Genomic DNA, 18,095 nt, shown 5'->3' with positions numbered 1-18,095 from the left:
TGTTTGCACATTATTACATTTTCGAATTTTAATTTATTGACGAACTTCTCAAATTTTATAGGTTTAAGTAATAATCTATTACAAACTTTGTTGTCTGTCATTGGTATTCTAATAATATAAATGATAGATTGATTATTAGTTGCGATTTTTATTTGAGCAAATTCAAAGATTTCTTCTACATTAACAAACGGTATTGAATCTTTTTCAATTATATTTTTAATAATATTTATCTCGTCAGATGAAAGTATGAATGAGTTTACAATTCCTATTTTTGCCCAATGGATAGCGTATTGAATATTTACAATTTCTTGTTTTAATATTTCTATTTTAAATTTTAATTTTGAACTTAATCTATCTCTGTTTACATCACTGTAATTTATACTTTTTATTATTTCATTAGTTATTTGTGTTAACTCATTAATTTTTCTCAATGACAATTTGTTAATTACAACTTGTTTATTATTGTTTTCTAGAACTTCATTAGTTTTCTGAGTTATTATTTCAAAATCATCGTGGTCTGGATTTCCAGCAATCCATTTCCACGCTGAACCTATAAAATTCAATGATCGTTTATTTTTCACGTTTGGCTTCAAACGGTCCAAGTATCCTTGAATCTCTGTCAGCTCATGGGTTAGGAAGGGATGAAGGAAATGGTGTTTGGTTATGTTCTGGGAAAGGATGTTTTGTAGGGAATTTATTGTTTCTTGATATTTGTCGATGTCAATGATATGAATTATCCTGAAGTTACCATCTTGAATTTTTGCCAAACCGGAATCAAACGCAACAATTTGAGAGTTTGTATAGTCCAAAATCTTGACATAGGCGGTCGCCGTGGCGAATAAAAATCTGAAAATATTTGATTTCTTAATTTCTGATATTGTTTTTGTGTACGGTTTTTCCTGATTCTGTAATAACAGTTGTATTTTGGTTTTCTTTTACTATTTCTTGTCTGTATGCCTTACTTAACTTTGTCCCAAGTCTCCTATTCTCTTTTACGAATATGATTTCTCCTGGCGTATAGGTTTTTGGTTGAGTCCTTTTCTTATTGTGGTAGTTAATATCTTCTGCTTGTTTTTCTTTAAGCCTTTGGGCAATTTCGGATCTTTCTTTCTCTATATCATCTTGACTCATGTTTGCCCTTTTTCCAAGAAATGCTTCAACTGGTTTCTTTTGAATGCTTGAGTGTATTGTGTTATTATATTCGTAAATGGATCTATGTAAAAGTTCTGAGAAGGATTTGTGTAAGTTCTGTGCTTTTAGACATCTCATTATCTCTGACAGTGTAGAGTGGAACCGCTCAATTTGCCCATTTACAGTACTACTGTACGGCGGGATTTTGAACAATTTGATGTTGTACTGATTTTCTAACATGAAAACTATTGCTTTGGAATTAAAAGATCTTTCGTTGTCGATAACTATTATTTCAGGAATTCCAAAGGATATGACTAATTCCCTAAGTGGTTCTTTAATGTCTTCTGCTGATCTTGATTTCAGAATTTTTGCTTGAGCGTATTTAGAAAACTTGTCTATAGCCGTCAATACGGATGTCTTTTCGGTTATGTAAATGTCTATGTGAACAATCTGTCCAGGATTTTGTGGGATAGGTGTTTCCTGTAGGCCTATCTTATTAGGATGTCTATCGTATTTGTTTTCTTTGCAAACTTTACATTGATCGACTATTTTCTTAATTTTAGCTTGCATTCTGGGAAAGTAGTACTTTGTCAATAACTGTGCTTTATTTTCTACGCTATTTCGGTGTGCTCTATTATGTTCAGCAATAATCTTGTTTTCTTGGTCTTCATCATTTTTCAAGTCGGTTACCATTTGTCTTGAATATTTGACTTTGTATTGTGTGAAATTATCACGGAACACTTCTTGCAATACTCCCAAGATTTCGTCATTAGTCTTTAAGCAGTTTGTTACCGATGGGTTTAAATATTTCTTCAAAATGTCTCTGAGAAATTCTGGTGTAATATTTCGTTCATTTATAGTATGTCTGTGATAAGTTGGAAAGACAATTTCAAATTTATAAGATGGTTCATCATCTTCTGAAGAGATGAGAATTTGATTCTTAAATGCGTTTATCGGAGCGTCAGTGTATTGTATTAAATTATGAGATGAGCTTTCATGACTGTGTTGGGTCGAAGTCAGAGCATTTATCTCTTCTGGTTCTTTAGGAGGTCTTGATAGTGTATCGGCAACTACATTTGTACTACCGGGTTTGTATAGTAATTCGTAATTGAATTCCTCAAGGAAGGCTTTCCATCTTCTTAGCTTGAAATTAGCTGTTTTATTATTCAATGCGTATGTCAGTGGAAGGTGATCGGTATAAATTTTAAGTTTGGCAGAACCGTAAAGGTAGTTTCTGAGGGATTTGAGAGCCCAAGTAATTGCAAGCATCTCCTTTTCGTTTGTTGCATAATGTTCCTCTTCCTTTTTGAAAGTTTTAGACAAAAATACAATTGGTTTATTATCTTGTGAAAGCACTGCGCCCATTGCATAGTGCGAAGCGTCAGTAGTAAGTTCAAATTCTTTATTAAAATCGGGATATGCCAATATTACGTCTTCCGATGACAATATTCTCTTTAATTTATTAAAAGCTTCTACTGCTTCTTGATCGAGATCTATAGTCATTTTATTGGAAACGTATTTGGACGCACGTCCTGCCTCCCCCCTTAAATATATTGTCAGAGGTTTAGAAATTTTGGCATAATCTCTAATAAAGCGTCTGTAGAAATTACAAAGTCCTAAAAATGATCTTAAGTCTTTTAGTGTTAACGGAAGTGGAAATTTTTCTATTGCTTCAACCCTTTTTGGGTTTGTTTTTATACCGGAATCGGATATTATGAAACCTAGGAATTCAACTTCTTTTTTCAAAAATTCACATTTGTCGAGTTGTACCTTTATATTGGCTTTCTCTAATGTCTCGAATATGGTTGAAATATTCTTGAGATGTGAATCTTCATCCTCTGCGAATATTATTATATCATCCATATAGATGAAACATATTTTGCCAATGTGCTCCCTAAGAATGTCGTCCAAGGCTCGTTGGAATATGGACGGAGCATTTTTCAAACCAAATGGAAGTCGAGTGAATTCGTATTTTGCATTATTAATAGAAAAGGCAGTTTTTTCTCTATCACTTTCCCTAAGTAATATTTGGTGAAATCCACTTTTTAAATCTAATACACTAAACAGTTTATTTTTTCCTATTTGTGGTAGGATTTCATTTATTTCTGGGATGGGATATCTATCTCGAATTGTCTCCTTATTTAATTTTCTATAGTCTATCACCATTCTGTATTTCACTTTGCCTGATGCATCCGATTTTTTTGGCACGATCCAGATGGGTGAATTATATGGTGACCGTGAAGGTCTAATTATACCTTGATCGAGGAGTTCCTTTATTTGTTTTTCTACTTCTCCTTTCAAATGCATAGGGTAGGGATAAAATTTTGAATAAACTGGTTCGACATTGGTAGTCTGAATATCGGCGACTACTGTCGTAGTGTAAGTAAGTTTTTGATTTGGTTCCCCAAAGAGTGATTTATGCCTTTGGATCACTAGATCTAATTTTTGTTTCTCTTGTGGGGTTAAATGGTCTGTCCTAAGGTCGATAGTGTTCACAGATCTAGATAATTTCTGCTTTATTTTCACTTTTATTCTATTGTCTATAAGCATGTAGTCTTTTGACGTATAAATGACAGCAGATAATTTTTTTAAGCTATCGTTTCCTAAAATTCCGTCAAAAGATTTAAGGGTTGGTAAAAGGAAGAATTGTAGAGGGCAACAATTTTTGTCAAAAAGATTAATAAAAGTGTGTTGTGTTATTGCTGTTTTTCCTCCTACTGAGTTTGCAAAAAACGGGGTTTTATTTTCTAAAGGATTTTTTATAAGTCCAGGTTGGATATAGTTTTTATTTGAACCCGTATCAATCAAGATTTTAAGAATTTGCCCTGAATTCGTCCTACATTCAAAATAGGGTAAGGACGAATTCGTTAATCTAAAAAATGAATATCTACGAATTCTTGTGTATCTTCTTTGTCATCGTTGTCAAGAACATCATATTGATTTTTTATGTAATCATTGAGATCAGATAATTGTTCTTGATTTTCATACTGTTCTAACATTGTTTCGTATTCTTCAGCGGTGGGACCTAATTCATCTGTGTCTACATGAAAATTTCTTTGTGCCTTATCAGGTCTCCTAAATTGGTCAGAATGTTCTGATGGTCTCTTTCCATAAAATCTATTATTTTGTGCTGGCCTATTCATGTAGTTAACAGCTCGGGATTGCATGGAAGCATCTATTTCCATCGGCTCAGGCTTGGGCTGAGGTTTTGGTGCTGTTGGTCTTGGTGGTTGCAAATTTTGATTTTGGGGGTAATTATGTTGATTATAATTATTACGAGGATAAATAGGAGGATTAGAATTATTTTGTCGAACACCAGAGTGTTGTGGCAAATATGCCAATTGTGGGTAAAATGGCATCTGATTCGTATTTTGAAAATGAGTTTTTGGATGGGGTGGTTTCTGAAAATTTAGTCTATTATTTTTAACTGTTGGATTGTGTGAGTTAGCAAATTGTGCTCTAGCGAATTGATTTTCCATTTTGAGACATAATTGTAGTGCTTGTGGGAGATCCGTCGGTTCTTTCATGCCAAGATGAATTGACATTTGTCCTTTTAGTCCTCTTATGAAAATGTCTAAAGCTTTATCCCTATAAGTTTGGGCTAGGATATCTAGAGCTTCTTTACCTACATCGAGACATGACAATTTGTTCATAATAAGCGTAAGGTGTGAATACACTTCTTGATAAAAATCTTGGATACTGTTGTTACCTTGTATTAAGGTTGTCATTTGATATTCTAGTGTCGTAAGATCACGCTTATCTGCGTAGTGAAGCGTTAGACACTTTGAAATACTACTCCAATTAAGGGGTGTATTGTAAGACTCTAAGGCCGCATCGGCATTACCGATGATTTTATTCCTTATGGTGTTAAGGATGGCAAAGTATTTTGGGGTACCTTTTGTAGATTCGTATAACTTAAGGATCCTTTCGACACTCTTTTTCCAAGAGCTGAATTCCGATGCTTTTCCTGAAAATTCTCTCAAGCTTCTCACTACGTCGGGTACTTTATCTAAATCTGTCAAGTTCTCTCTATATCTGACGTCGATAGTTTCGTCTTCGCCTGCTATGTCTGAACTAGGTCTTAAAAATTGGGCTATGGCAATTTGGCATTGCTGTGCACAGATTCTGGCAATGGTTTGTTCCATGTTTGCTGAATTTATTGCGCTATTATTGTTATTATTATTCTGTCCGTTATTATTTTGTCCGTCGGAGTTATTGACGTTAAGGATGGGTGGTCGGATAAGGTTATTTGGGTTGGACATTTTAAACGATCACTATTTAGTTGTTAACCTTTTAGAACACAAATTATATTTTTACAATTTTGTTTTGTTTTAACTTTTCAGAATTAATAATAGGAAAATTGTTTTATCAATGTTTTTAGTTTTTGGGTTTTTTTTTTTTTTTTTCTTAAACGCTATCACTTTTTATCTCTAAATTTACAATACAACTTTATAGAGCATGCCGTCTGTTTTGTTTTAACTTTTCAAAATTAATAATAGGGAAATTGTTTTTATCAATGTTTTTAGTTTTTTTTCTTCACTTAAACACTATCACTTTTCTTTCTAAACTTACAATAAAACTTTGTAGAGCATGCCGTCTCCTGTTGATTCTCCGTATTCCTTTTTGCTTCCGCTACTAAGGGGGTGTCTTCAATCTTTTGAGCCGGCTGGATGTCGTTGACTCTCTCGTACTCCACAAGTTTTTCCCACAGCTTTTGGGGATTTAGTGTTGATTTACAGCCTTTATAGGGTGTCTTCTTCAACAGGTTATTGATGTTTTTAGTTACCAGTACGCAGCTTTATGAGGTGCCTTCTTCCACAGGTTTTGATGTTTTTAGTTAGCAGTTTGCAGCTTATGAGGTGCCTTTATTAATTTGCAGCCGTTTGGGTGCTTTAATTTTTAGTTGACAGTTTGCAGCTTCATGAGGTGCCTTTATTAACTTTGCAGCCGTTTGGGTGCTTTTAATTTTTTGTTGGGCGCCAATTAAACATAACGTTCTTTTTCGAGTGACAAAATGGGACTGACTTTATTTTTCCTTTATTCTTAAAATTAAGTTTTGTTGGACAATGTATTTAGTGCAACGTTAGCACTTTTGATTTTATTATTTCTTAGAGTTAGGTTTCTTAAAATGTAAGCATTTATCTGTTGTTTATACGAATGAATGACATGAATGCATTGTAAGCATTTTGCAAGCATATTTAAGTGCCATCGAACTTGCACGCGCAACAGAAACAGAAATAAAGAAGTTAACGTTAACTTATATATTGTTTTCTACTGCTGACTCTGCGCCTTTTTGTGGAGTATTATATTGCAATACGTTGAATAAATGCTCGTATGTTTGGTGTTGGCTAAGCAATGATGATGAATATAATTGCTGACACTGTGCCTCGTGTGGAGTGCTGCATTGCAATATGTTGGACGAACAATTATTATAGTTCGCCATCGTTTGACCAAGTATTAGGGTGGGACAATGGAGATTGTGTTAACTCCTCCCCTACTTAAGTAAGGGCCGTCCTCGGGTCTTTTGTAGCTATCAATGACAGCTTCAATAACATCGCGTTTTACTGTTCGTCTTCGACACAATTTGAATGAAATATAAAGACTGATGATTAAAATAATGCTTATAAGTCCAGAGACCACTGGACCGGTTATTGTCCTGTTCTTCACGACATCGATGTGTTGTAAGTTTTCAAAATTTAATCTTTGAAGATACGGCAGGCTCAATATCTCTTGATGACTTGTGATATTAACTATAGTAGATATAGCCGACGTCGGCACCATCTTCAGTACCATCTTCTGGTTTTTGTATATGGAGTCATTAATACTGATTTCATCTTCAAACGTAATCAAATATGTACCGTAATTATTGTTACGGTTCCTTCTGGGTTTTTTATAGTGGCTCTGTTGTTGTTTATTATCATGACGCCATCATCGACAATCTCCAATGGTTCAAGATGACTTGGTCTTGTGCTGCAGTGTGTTATAGTACCCGAATGAAGCTGTTGAGCACAAGTTGGTTGAGAATATTCTTGACAAAATGATGAAGTTAGCGTTGAGGTACAGTTTCCTATTGCAATTATACGATTTCCACAATTAGCGACGCTGTTGGTTTCAGCAAGATGTAGTATTGTGCCATTATGTTGGACGGGGTGCATAATTATTTTCTTACATACTAATTTGGGCTTGGGATATTTAATAAGAAAATGCAACATTTCATTATACAGTAGGACCTTAATTAGTGATACTTCTAGCAAGTCTGTTACAGTTGTATTTGTTGAACTTATTTGTAATAATTCATTTACATCATCGGAATCTAATAGCGTAGGATTAATTACATCTGCTTTTACAAGAGTGATTGATAGCATTAATGTTTCGATTTCCGCAATTGTAATTCTGTTTCGAGCAAGTAGTATTTCGTATAAATACCCTGTATGAATTTGTTCAGGTTTAGCATTTCCAATAATTTTGTTGACAATATCTGTTAACTTATTTATCTGATCCTGTGTTTTAGAGTTGATTGAAACCTGTTTGTTAATTGAATTTATAAGTTCCTTCTGTCGAAATTTCTGTTCCTCAAAGTCGTCAAAATCGGGAGTCCCCGCTATTATTTTCAGTGCTGTTCTCAAGATGTCAATACTTCTCGCGTGTCTGTGGTGAACATACAGTGATTGTAGGAGGGAACGTATTCGCTTAATATCAGACTCGTGTATTTTCACCATATGCGAGGAGGGGAAATGTTCCATAAGTTTTTCGGTTTCGTCCGCAATTTCCAAATATATTGTCAGATTTGATGTATGTCGTAAGTAGTCAAAGTCCTGCCAAATTATAACATCCCCATCTTCAATCGTCAATTAATTTTGTGGTAAGGGGTCTGATAAGCAACATCATCAAAGTCCTAAAATTTGTTTAAAAGAGTTGTTAATTATAATCGGATTATACAAATTTTGAATTATCTTATGTTGTCCTTGTGGACCACCCTCCCTCTAATAAGAACCGTAGTTCCTAGATCGGCTTCTATTGTTTCTTCAGAGTATAACGGGGTCAATTTGTTTCCTAGCCATTTGTTGTTTTTCACTAGTACGGACTCACCAACTTCAAATGTTCTATTTTGCCTGGAGGCATTGTTTCTATTTAGTACGGTCTGTTGAGGTTTTGAAATTTTTTCTTTAATTTCCTCCCTTAATTCGGATGAGGAGAATTGGAAAATATCTATCGGTCGTTTGTTGGTTATTGAGTGAATAGTCCGATTATATTTTATGGTTGTTTTAAAATAAGGTCAACTGTGCTTTCCATTTTCTTTTCTAATTTGAGGCATCTAGCTATTTCAGAAAGTGTGCTATGAAAGCGAGCAGCGTTTTCCACTTTAACATTAAATTAATCCCGTAACAGGGACATAATAGTCTCAGATTTTAGTGAAGGTTCGTTGTCATAGTAAATATTTTCCGTGTGTGGAAAAAGATTCATTATTTGTATAATCGGGCCTTTTAAATCTATTATTGTACGAGATGGAATATGTTGAACAACCGCAAACTTTGAAAATTTATCGATGAATGTTAGAAAAAATGTTTTATCCATTGAAAATACATCGATATGAAGCATTTCCCCTACGTAAGATGGTGTTGGGGTTACCCCAAGCTCATGTTTCATAGGGTGTCTGTCGTATTTAGCCCTCGAACAGATTTTACAATTTGCAGAAATTTCATTTGCCAACTTTGCCATTTTTGGAAAATAATAATCAGAAAGTATCTGCTTAACATTTTCCTGAGCGCCCTATGGGCACGGTTATGTTCGATGGCAATAATTTCCCTCTGTTCATTTTTATCAAAAATGTCCTGGACAAAATTTTTGCAGTGCCAAAATTTAGTAGCGGGAAAGTATCTAACCAATTCATGCTGAATACAGGCTAAAGTTGCATTTACGACATTTGGATTGATCACTGATTTTACTTCGTTTAGCAATGTTTCCCTGCTTGTGAAGTCAATCACATGTCGAGTCTTCTCAGTAAAGACAATAAAATTTCTTTTAAGTAGGAAATTTGCCTCCTGGAGGACACTTTGGTTCCTAAAGTAATTGACCGGTTTTTCTATATACTCAATGGTATAGGTCAAAGATATTTCGCTGTGTACCGTTGCGAGATCTGAGTGATTACCCTCTTCCAAAGTATTCAAAGATTGAGGCTCGAAATGTTTCTCGGTGCGCATAGATTCTACATTAAGAGTATGGATGTTCTGTCGTGAAAGGGCGTCCGCCACATAATTCTCCTTTCCAGGTTTATAAATAATTTTGGCATTATGTTCGTCAACAAATGCTGCCCACCGTTTTATTTTAGCATTCGGATTTTTATCAGAGACTGAAAGTGTAAGTGGTTGGTGGTCTGTGTAAATATTTAAATATCTTACTCCATATAAAAAGTTCCTCAATTTTTGAAGAGCCCAAACAATAGCTAAGAGCTCTCGCTCATTAGTGGCATAGTTTTGCTCTTTATCTTTAAGGGTTCTGGAAATCATGGTGATTGGCCTCCCCCTTGTGAGAGAACTGCTCCCAGACCCAATGAAGAGGCGTCTGTTGTAAGATCAAAAGGTTTTTTGAAGTCAGGATAAAGAAGCATAACTTCTTCAGAAGCAAGGACTTCCTTTAATTTTCTAAAGGTCTGCATTTGCTCTTCATTAAAATTTATTTTCACCCTTTTTGATTGAGAAGCACTAATCTTGCCGTTTTCGCCCTTTAGAATATCTGTTAGCGGCTTGGCGATAGATGCGAAATCTTTAATAAAGCATCTGTAATAACTTGCCAATCCTAGAAACGACCTTACGTTGAAGAGTGTAGAAGGTGTTTCATAATTAAGGATGGCCTTTACTTTTTCCGGGCTCGTTCTGATGCCATTTCTGGACACAAAAAAACCGAGGTATTCGACACATTCCCGAAAGATATGTGATTTTTCCCGAGAAATTCTCATATTGGCCCCGTATAATCTCTCCAGTACCCACTCAATATGCTTCACATGGTCTTCTTCGGTTTCAGAGAAAATAATGACAACGTCGACGTAAACATAGCATGACTTTCCAATTTGCTCTCTCAGGACATCGTCGATGGCCCTTTGGAAAATGCTGGGGGCATTCTTCAGACCAAAAGGAAGACGGCAAAATTCATATTTTCCATTTCCAACTGAGAATGCAGTTTTTTCACGATCTTGCTCAGATACTGTTATTTGATGGAAACCTGATTTAAGGTCAAGTGTCGTAAAAAATCTTGCTTTGCCAAGATTTGAGAGAATGACGGGTATTTGGGATATTGGGTATTTGTCATCGATCGTAATGCTGTTCAGTTTCCTGAAGTCTATAACTAATCGTTTTTTGGAATTACCGTATTCATCCTTGCCTTTTTTATCAACAACCCAAACGGAATTATTGTAGGGTGATCTGGAAGGCCGTATTATGCCGTTATGCAGAAGTTCTTTTACTTCATTGTTAACAAAATCTGCTACACCCATGGGATATGGGTATAGTTTTGTATAAACGGGATCACTAGAATTAGTTCTAATGGTAGCTACAATATTCGTATTATATGGAAGTGATTCTTTGGGGTTTGCAAAAACACCCAAAAATTTTTTTATCACTTCCTTAAATTTTTCCGCAACGATTTGAGATATTTTCATGTCCTCAACTTGTGTAAAATTTACATTTACGCATTTTAAAAATTTGATCTTTTCGATCCCAACTATAGTTTTAAGTTCCCTACTTTCAAAAATCAACGTTGCACCTGTCTGTGTTAATAGACCCAGGCCAATTATATCATCAAACGTTGATAGTGATGGTAATATAAAAAAATTACTATTGGTTTGAAAAATATTTATGGTACATTTTTCCTTAATTGCTGTGAAACCATGAATAGATTTCACTATGAACGGGTTGGCTACGGGAATAATACCTTTTAAACCTTTTATAGGTTTGATATAATTCTTCGAAGCCCCCGTATCAATAAGCAATTTTATGATTTTCCCTGCCACTTTCCTTTCTATAAATGGTAGCAGGGAGTTGTGCCTAAAAAATTAATCTGATCAAATTCATCCCCAGCATCGATTACAATATCGTCTGCTTCGGTTTCTGCCATTTGATGGTAGTCTTGACCACATTCGGACTCATCTTGAGAAATGTGATTAATTCTCTGATGTTTTAGCCCAGTGTATTTTGCCGTACCACTGTTGGGTCTTTTCACGGTCGATTTTGATCGTATTGATTCTGAGGCTTGAATTTAGTTGATTGTCTGAATCGCATAGATTCATCGACCTCCATGGGTTCTATTTAATTATTTTCGTTCTTGTTTGAACGATTTGAATTTCTTTTAGAAAAGTACGGATTATTACTTTGAACATTTCCGTGTGCGAAATGTGTTTCATACTTATACTTATCTCTGTCCTCGCGTGATTTAGCGAAGTTTGACGCGAATAGGTATCTTTCCCGATTTGACTCAACCTCTGATGGTAAGTCGGATGGACGAGCGGAAAATAATACATTACTCAAATCTTTTTTTGTGCCAGAAATGAAAACGCGTAACGCATCCATTCTGTATTTTTCGTTCATACAATTTGCGACAACACTTTCATATGACATAGTGGTTTTGTTGGTAAGTAATGTCAGTTTCTTTTCTACTTCATCATAGAATTCTAGTAACGTCACATTACCCTGACGAAGAGTGGACAACTCTTACTCAATTAAGTAAATTGGACGCTTATCCGATTAAGTAAAGTCCAGTCGGGCAATAATAGCCTTAAAATTTAACACTGTATTGAATGAGGATAACACCATATCGGCTTGACCCTTTATTTTATTTCGAATTATTGCTACTGCCTGATAGTGTTTAGAACTTCCATCGAACAACTTATTAGCTGTATGAGCAGCCTGACGTCATGAAACGTACGTTTCATGCTTGCCTTCAAAGTCTGGTAAGGATTTTACAACCTCTAAGGACTCATCACACCGGATTTCTTTGTTAATTTCAACATCCTTATAAGGCACAACTTCAGAAGTCGATAAAGAGAATTTTTCAAGTTTATTATTTATATCGGAAATTTGTTTTTCAAATTGCTGTCTTTGAACTTTCAAAGCCGCCGAAATGGCAGAATCAACAAGCACACGTATGCTTTCTGCGGTAGTTGCCATTATATTATTATTGTCAGATCTTTTGTCTACAGGAATTTGATTGAAGGAATCTATTATAAATTCTACTTCTTGGTCAAGATCGCGATTATTCATTAATATCAGAAAAAAACGAACAGGCTTTTTTTAAAATTCACGAATTTCGAAAAAGAAACAAGCGGAATTAATTTTAAATATTATCGAAACCAATTTTTGCTAGCAGCCACTCACTTCTTATTAAGATCTTTATGATTCACTATATAATATTTATCATACACACTTTTCCAAACACTCGATTTGTGTTATTTAATATTAATTTGAATAATAAATGTATTATTCAATATTTATTATCTTACAATTGTATAAATAAATAGAGACTCCATTTCATGTTGTGAGTGTCCTCTCCGCTGATGATGTTGTCGCCGTTGTTGTCCTCTTGTCTTTCTTATTTCTACGCAGCCCAGACTGATTTCGAAGCCTGGTGACGCACCTTCTTTCCAAGTTTTCACTTAATGTTTTAAGTTTTTTATAAACTTATTTTATATTTTTTTTTAACCCTGTTGGGCGCCAGTTAATTATTTTGGGTATTTGTATGGTGTTGTTACACCTTCTTTATTCCAGTTCTCTTATCAAACTAACTTATTAAGATACTTAAAGATATGAATAAACTTATAATTATTGTTTTCTACTGCTGACTCTGCGCCTTTTTGTGGAGTATTATATTGCAATATGTTGAATAAATGCTCGTATGTTTAGTGTTGGCTAAGCAATGATGATGAATATAATTGCTGACACTGTGCCTCGTGTGGAGTGTTGCATTGCAATATGTTGGACGAACAATTATTATAGTTCGCCATCGTTTGACCAAAGTATTAGGGTGGGACAATGAAGATTGTGTTAACTTATATATAGCATTTTCAGATTAAATGAAACCTTTTGCAATTCAAATGAAACTTTTTGCAGCGGGAATGAAACCTTTTGCAGTGGAATTGAAACAATTTGCAGTGGAAATGAAACCTTTTGCAGTGGAAATGAAACTTTTTGCAGCGGGAATGAAACCTTTTGCAACCGAAATGAAACCTTTTGCAACCGAAATGAAACTTTTTGCAAATCAAATGAAACTTTTAGATTTTTGGAAGGAAAAATAACAAAATATTTTTATTTTTAGTAGGTTTAAAATTAAATCAACTAATTATAACTAATATATAGTTAAAGAGGAATTTTTATTGATTATTAATATCTATGTTTTTATAAAAAATTTTCTTAAAGCTTCCATAAAACACAAGTGTAGATGCAGAAAGATTGAAAAAAGTTGTTCAAGGTATTTTTTTCAAAGGACCCGAATTAGGTATCTTTTTATAATCTCCTCCATGGAAAGGATGATATATTAAATTTGTCATTCGGTTTGTAACACCTCTAAATATTCGTCGTAGACCCCGTTAAATATGTACAATCATGATCATAGTTGATTTAAAGATTTTCACTTATCTTATCTTTCAATTCCACTGCAAAAGGTTTCATTTCCGCTGCAAAAAGTTTCATTTGAATTGCAAAAGGTTTCATTTAATCTGAAAATGCTATATAAATATATATATATATATATATATATATATATACAATTTTCAAAGTTCTTCATCAAATTTCATCTCAATATCGTGATTTCAATGTCTTACGCTGATCAAGAATGTATATACTTTGTTGGGTCTAAAATTATTATTTCGATGAGTTACAAACGGAATAACGAACTTAATATACCCTCCATACTATGTATGGTGGAGGGTATAAAAACTTATTAGAGTTACGTGCAATGATATATACGCATTTCATTTGTGCTAAATTTAAAACCAGCATCCATCCATACAATCACAATATTGACAGCATTGTTGATTAAATTCGCAATCTAAATGCTAAATTTGATGATTTTATACTAAATAACTAATCAGAACAAAATTCTATAAAAACAGCACTTGATGACATCAACAATGAAATGTTATCATGTTTTACTGTATTTAGAAGTTGAAACTAGTACACGTTAAAAATTGCCCATCTGAAAGCTGAGATAATTTTCAGCATCGTAGACTGTACCGAGCTGGCTTGTTAATTGGTGGATTACCAACGGGAATGGCAGATCTCCTTGTCCCTGTTTTATCCTTGTCAAGTTTTTGAATGTAGCTATCTCTAGCAGCAACATCAACCATGTATCTTTCATATGCAAGAAAACTGAGATTCTTGTCAAATTATATAATAAAAATTTTCCACGGATCTGAGAGAGCATGTGAATCGTTATTTCTTGTAGTGCATTGTAACAATGAAAACATATTATTTGGTGTTGTCTATTTGCCCAATATAAACTTAGTTGAGTTTGAGTACCATAATAGACACCTTTTTTCTAAGTATTACAAAGTTTTCATTTTAGGCGATTTTTACACCAATCTCTTTAAACATCCAAAAAGAATGCTTTCCGTTCCATATATACCCGGTATAATATATCTATCCTACATAATTCCATGGCCACGCTAACTTAAAATGCAATTGTTTAATTCAGTTGATGTAAGTGAAAAATGTTCTTATTCTTTTATGTGTGTTTCCGAGGTTGAGATTTTAGAGGCAATTATAATATTAAATCGAAAGCAGTTTGTATTGATGGTATTCCAATCCACTTTATTAAACTTGTCATTCCTTATACTTTTTTACTATATTTGCCCATTATTTTAACTGTTTCAACCTATATTCCTTCGCTATTTAACCTAAAAAGTCATTCAATGACTTATCGTGTTATATATTTAGGCCTTTCAACTTTAACGTTTGTTTTATTAAAAAAACAGAAGTTACCAAAGATGCTACATAGTTCGGTTTACAATTTGGTGGTACGTGTTACAAATATATTTTGCTATTTAACAGCGTAAAATAATATAACTAACACTTTATAGTTATGACTATTGAGTGTACGCTCGACAGCAAAAAAATCTTCAATATCATAACATATAATTTAATGGCTTTTGCGTTTTAAGCTAATGGTATTTCCAAAATGTTAAAAATACATATTTTATAATAAATTACTTACCGGATTGTTGTCACCATAACTTTTTCCCAAACGAAATTCGAGCAGAGGTGGTCCTTCTTGATCGGAAAAAGAAAACATAAGCGGCGACGTCTCTCGAGCATGTTCATGTTCAACAAATTGTCCTGAGGCTGGTTGGATTGTACCTTCTTGTCTAAATATTAACGGTAAGCCTGTTTTGTTTACAATCCAAATAGGAGCACCTATATAGATTTCTATGCCTTTCCCTTGGAACGATTGAATGGAAACTCTTAAGTATAGTTCTCTGTTAAGAATATCTATTAACTTAAATTTGGGCTCCACAATCCCACTGTCTTATTAAGACAGAAAAGTACAATAAAGACGTCGAATCAGTTTAACTAAACAACATATATATATATATATATATATATATAGGGTAAGTGTGCCTAAGTTTTTAAGCTAAGGTAAGGTTTTTATGCAAGCAATACCAAAAATCATAATATTTGCAAATATCATGAAGATATACGACGTTAGTACAAAACGTAATCTTGACTCGCCCTCCAACCCTAGGAATTTGTTTGGGGTCAGAGCAACTGGACACACCTACTTCTATAATCAATATGTAAAGTTTTAAAAAACCAAGATTAACAGTTGAGAACGACTTTGTTTATTTGTAATTAAGGTGGAAAAGTTTTTATGAAAGAAAATGTTGATAAAAACCTCTATAAAAATTGCGTATCTGGAAAAATGGACTCTTCCATTTTATATATGCATTTTGGAATTGAAAATGCTTAAAATTCTTAAATATTTATTGCCGGTATTGATTTCACAATACCGAAAACTTTAAATGTCAAGTTACAGATAATTCGGTAGAAATTGTAACAAAAACACGCAAAAAGATTAATTTTTAGTGGTATTATTATACTTAAACGAAACGGACATATTCTAATATGTATAAAAGATCAGAGATTAACCTAAATATTTCACACACGAACGGCCGCACACACAGACGGATATAGTTTAATTGACATAGGATTTTACACTGGTAAAAACAAAGTACCTTACAACACGATCTTCTAAAATTTAAGAATTCGTAATAACTTTTGATTTCGAAAATATTGCTAAGACCTTAATAATACTGATAATTGAGGTTTGAAAATTTAATTAAATACGATGAAATGACGTATATTAAAATTCACGGGTGAATAGGAAATAAATCATAAATTGGACTTATGTTGTACTTTTTTGTCAAAAGATTTCTAACCTCAGAAATGCTTTTGAGCCCTTTAAAATACATCAAATCGACCCCATAAGAGTACATTTGGTCGACGAATATTAGAATATAATATTATATGAGGGTTATATCTAAATGGGAACAAATATATATCTCTTGCAACATCAATCATCCTATGAATAATATAAAAACCTGTACAAAATTTGAAAGACACATATTAAATTTGGTAACCCCTATCGTAATTGCAAATGGTGAACGGAGAGGCTCACGGACATAATTTAATCAACAAAGATTTCTACTTTTTAACATACTTTATGAGATCTTTTATAAATCGATTAAACTTTATTTATGATAGTTAAATTGAAGTCATATTGCCAGGATTTCAATTTTAGAAATTACTATCGTTTCTGAGGTCCAAACCTCCAAAAAATTGACTAGATATGGAAATAACCCATCCAGTGAGAACTCAAATCAAAAATTCATTGGGATTGCAATCAGTGAAATACCGAATATGAAGAGGCATTGTAATATGCGGACTTTACAAAATAGTGGAGCGAATTGAAAATTTATTTAAAAAAGGATTCATATCCTCGGTAAATTCTTCCGAACCCTTAAAAGTAACCTTAACTCACATGTAATGCGCTATCGCCAGCTATTACACTGCGGGAAATTACACTTGGGAAATTGTTCGGGTCCAACGTTTTTAGGGTCCATTTTATATAGCTCAACCATACACAAAGGCCTTATATGAAGGTATCCGCTGATTACAGCTATTTCCAGGGTCTTGGGCACATTTTCAATTAATTTACCCCAATTTGGCATCGTAGCTTTTAAGAGGGTACAGGACCTCTTCGCTGAAATTTTGCAATGTCAATGTTTCGGAGAAGCGCCCACATAAAAGTACCTCCTGATTTTACCTATTTCGTGGGTTTTGATTATATTTTCGAATCGATTTGGCTTAAAATGTGTGTTTAGACTAATATGAGGTAGAGAACCATCTTAAATGGACATCTTACATTTACATTATTATAAACAGTTGTATTTTAAATATTTGACTTTTTATTTAGGTTTTTGACTCTCAAATTAAAATGTCTGCCTGAAAAATAGGATCAGGTTTTTTGAATCACTGTAAATTGCAAGTTACATGAACCTGTATTGACATTTTTGCTATGCGTATTTATTTCTATTAAAATATTTATATTTAATTATTAAATAAATATTTCACTGTTCGAAATATTAAATCTCTAGAAAATATCGAGTCTTTTTTTTTAAGTGGTAGCGACCTTGTTGCAGTTGATATCAAATGAACGACTAACTTAATTGATCTAACTAGTTTTCTTGTTATATATTTTTTGGCGTTCCCATTAAATTGAGCAAATTTGAATTGTTTATAATATTGCGACTCTCTCATCACTTGATATTTATAATTAGCATTTATCAGCAATAAATTAAATCATTAAACAAAATGAATGATTCAGATTACACTTCGATTTTTGGTGATTTTTATATGCTTTCCATTAGGTGGATTTAGAATTTCTCCGATATGCACTCCTGAAATTTATGTATAGAATTT

The 18,095-nt window shown here is 33.5% G+C and overlaps 1 protein-coding gene across 3 annotated transcripts in view; it reads right to left on the bottom strand.

Moving 5' to 3' along the window:
* Window positions 1-15,635, bottom strand: part of LOC101897013 (intermembrane lipid transfer protein Vps13D) — a 352,800-nt gene extending 337,165 nt beyond the window's left edge. For all 3 annotated transcript variants that reach the window (XM_059131502.1, XM_059131501.1, XM_059131503.1), the window contains exon 1: window positions 15,331-15,635. In XM_059131502.1, the coding sequence (XP_058987485.1) occupies window positions 15,331-15,437 (107 nt within the window). In that variant the 5' untranslated portion in view covers window positions 15,438-15,635. The remainder of the gene's footprint in view (window positions 1-15,330) is intronic.
* Window positions 15,636-18,095: the final 2,460 nt, after the last annotated feature.

Source organism: Musca domestica, unplaced genomic scaffold (genome assembly GCF_030504385.1).
Source record: "Musca domestica strain aabys unplaced genomic scaffold, Musca_domestica.polishedcontigs.V.1.1 9, whole genome shotgun sequence".
NCBI classification, from domain to species: domain Eukaryota; kingdom Metazoa; phylum Arthropoda; class Insecta; order Diptera; family Muscidae; genus Musca; species Musca domestica.
Note: the sequence above shows the minus strand (reverse complement) of the source record. Positions and strands in the feature narration are given on the sequence as shown.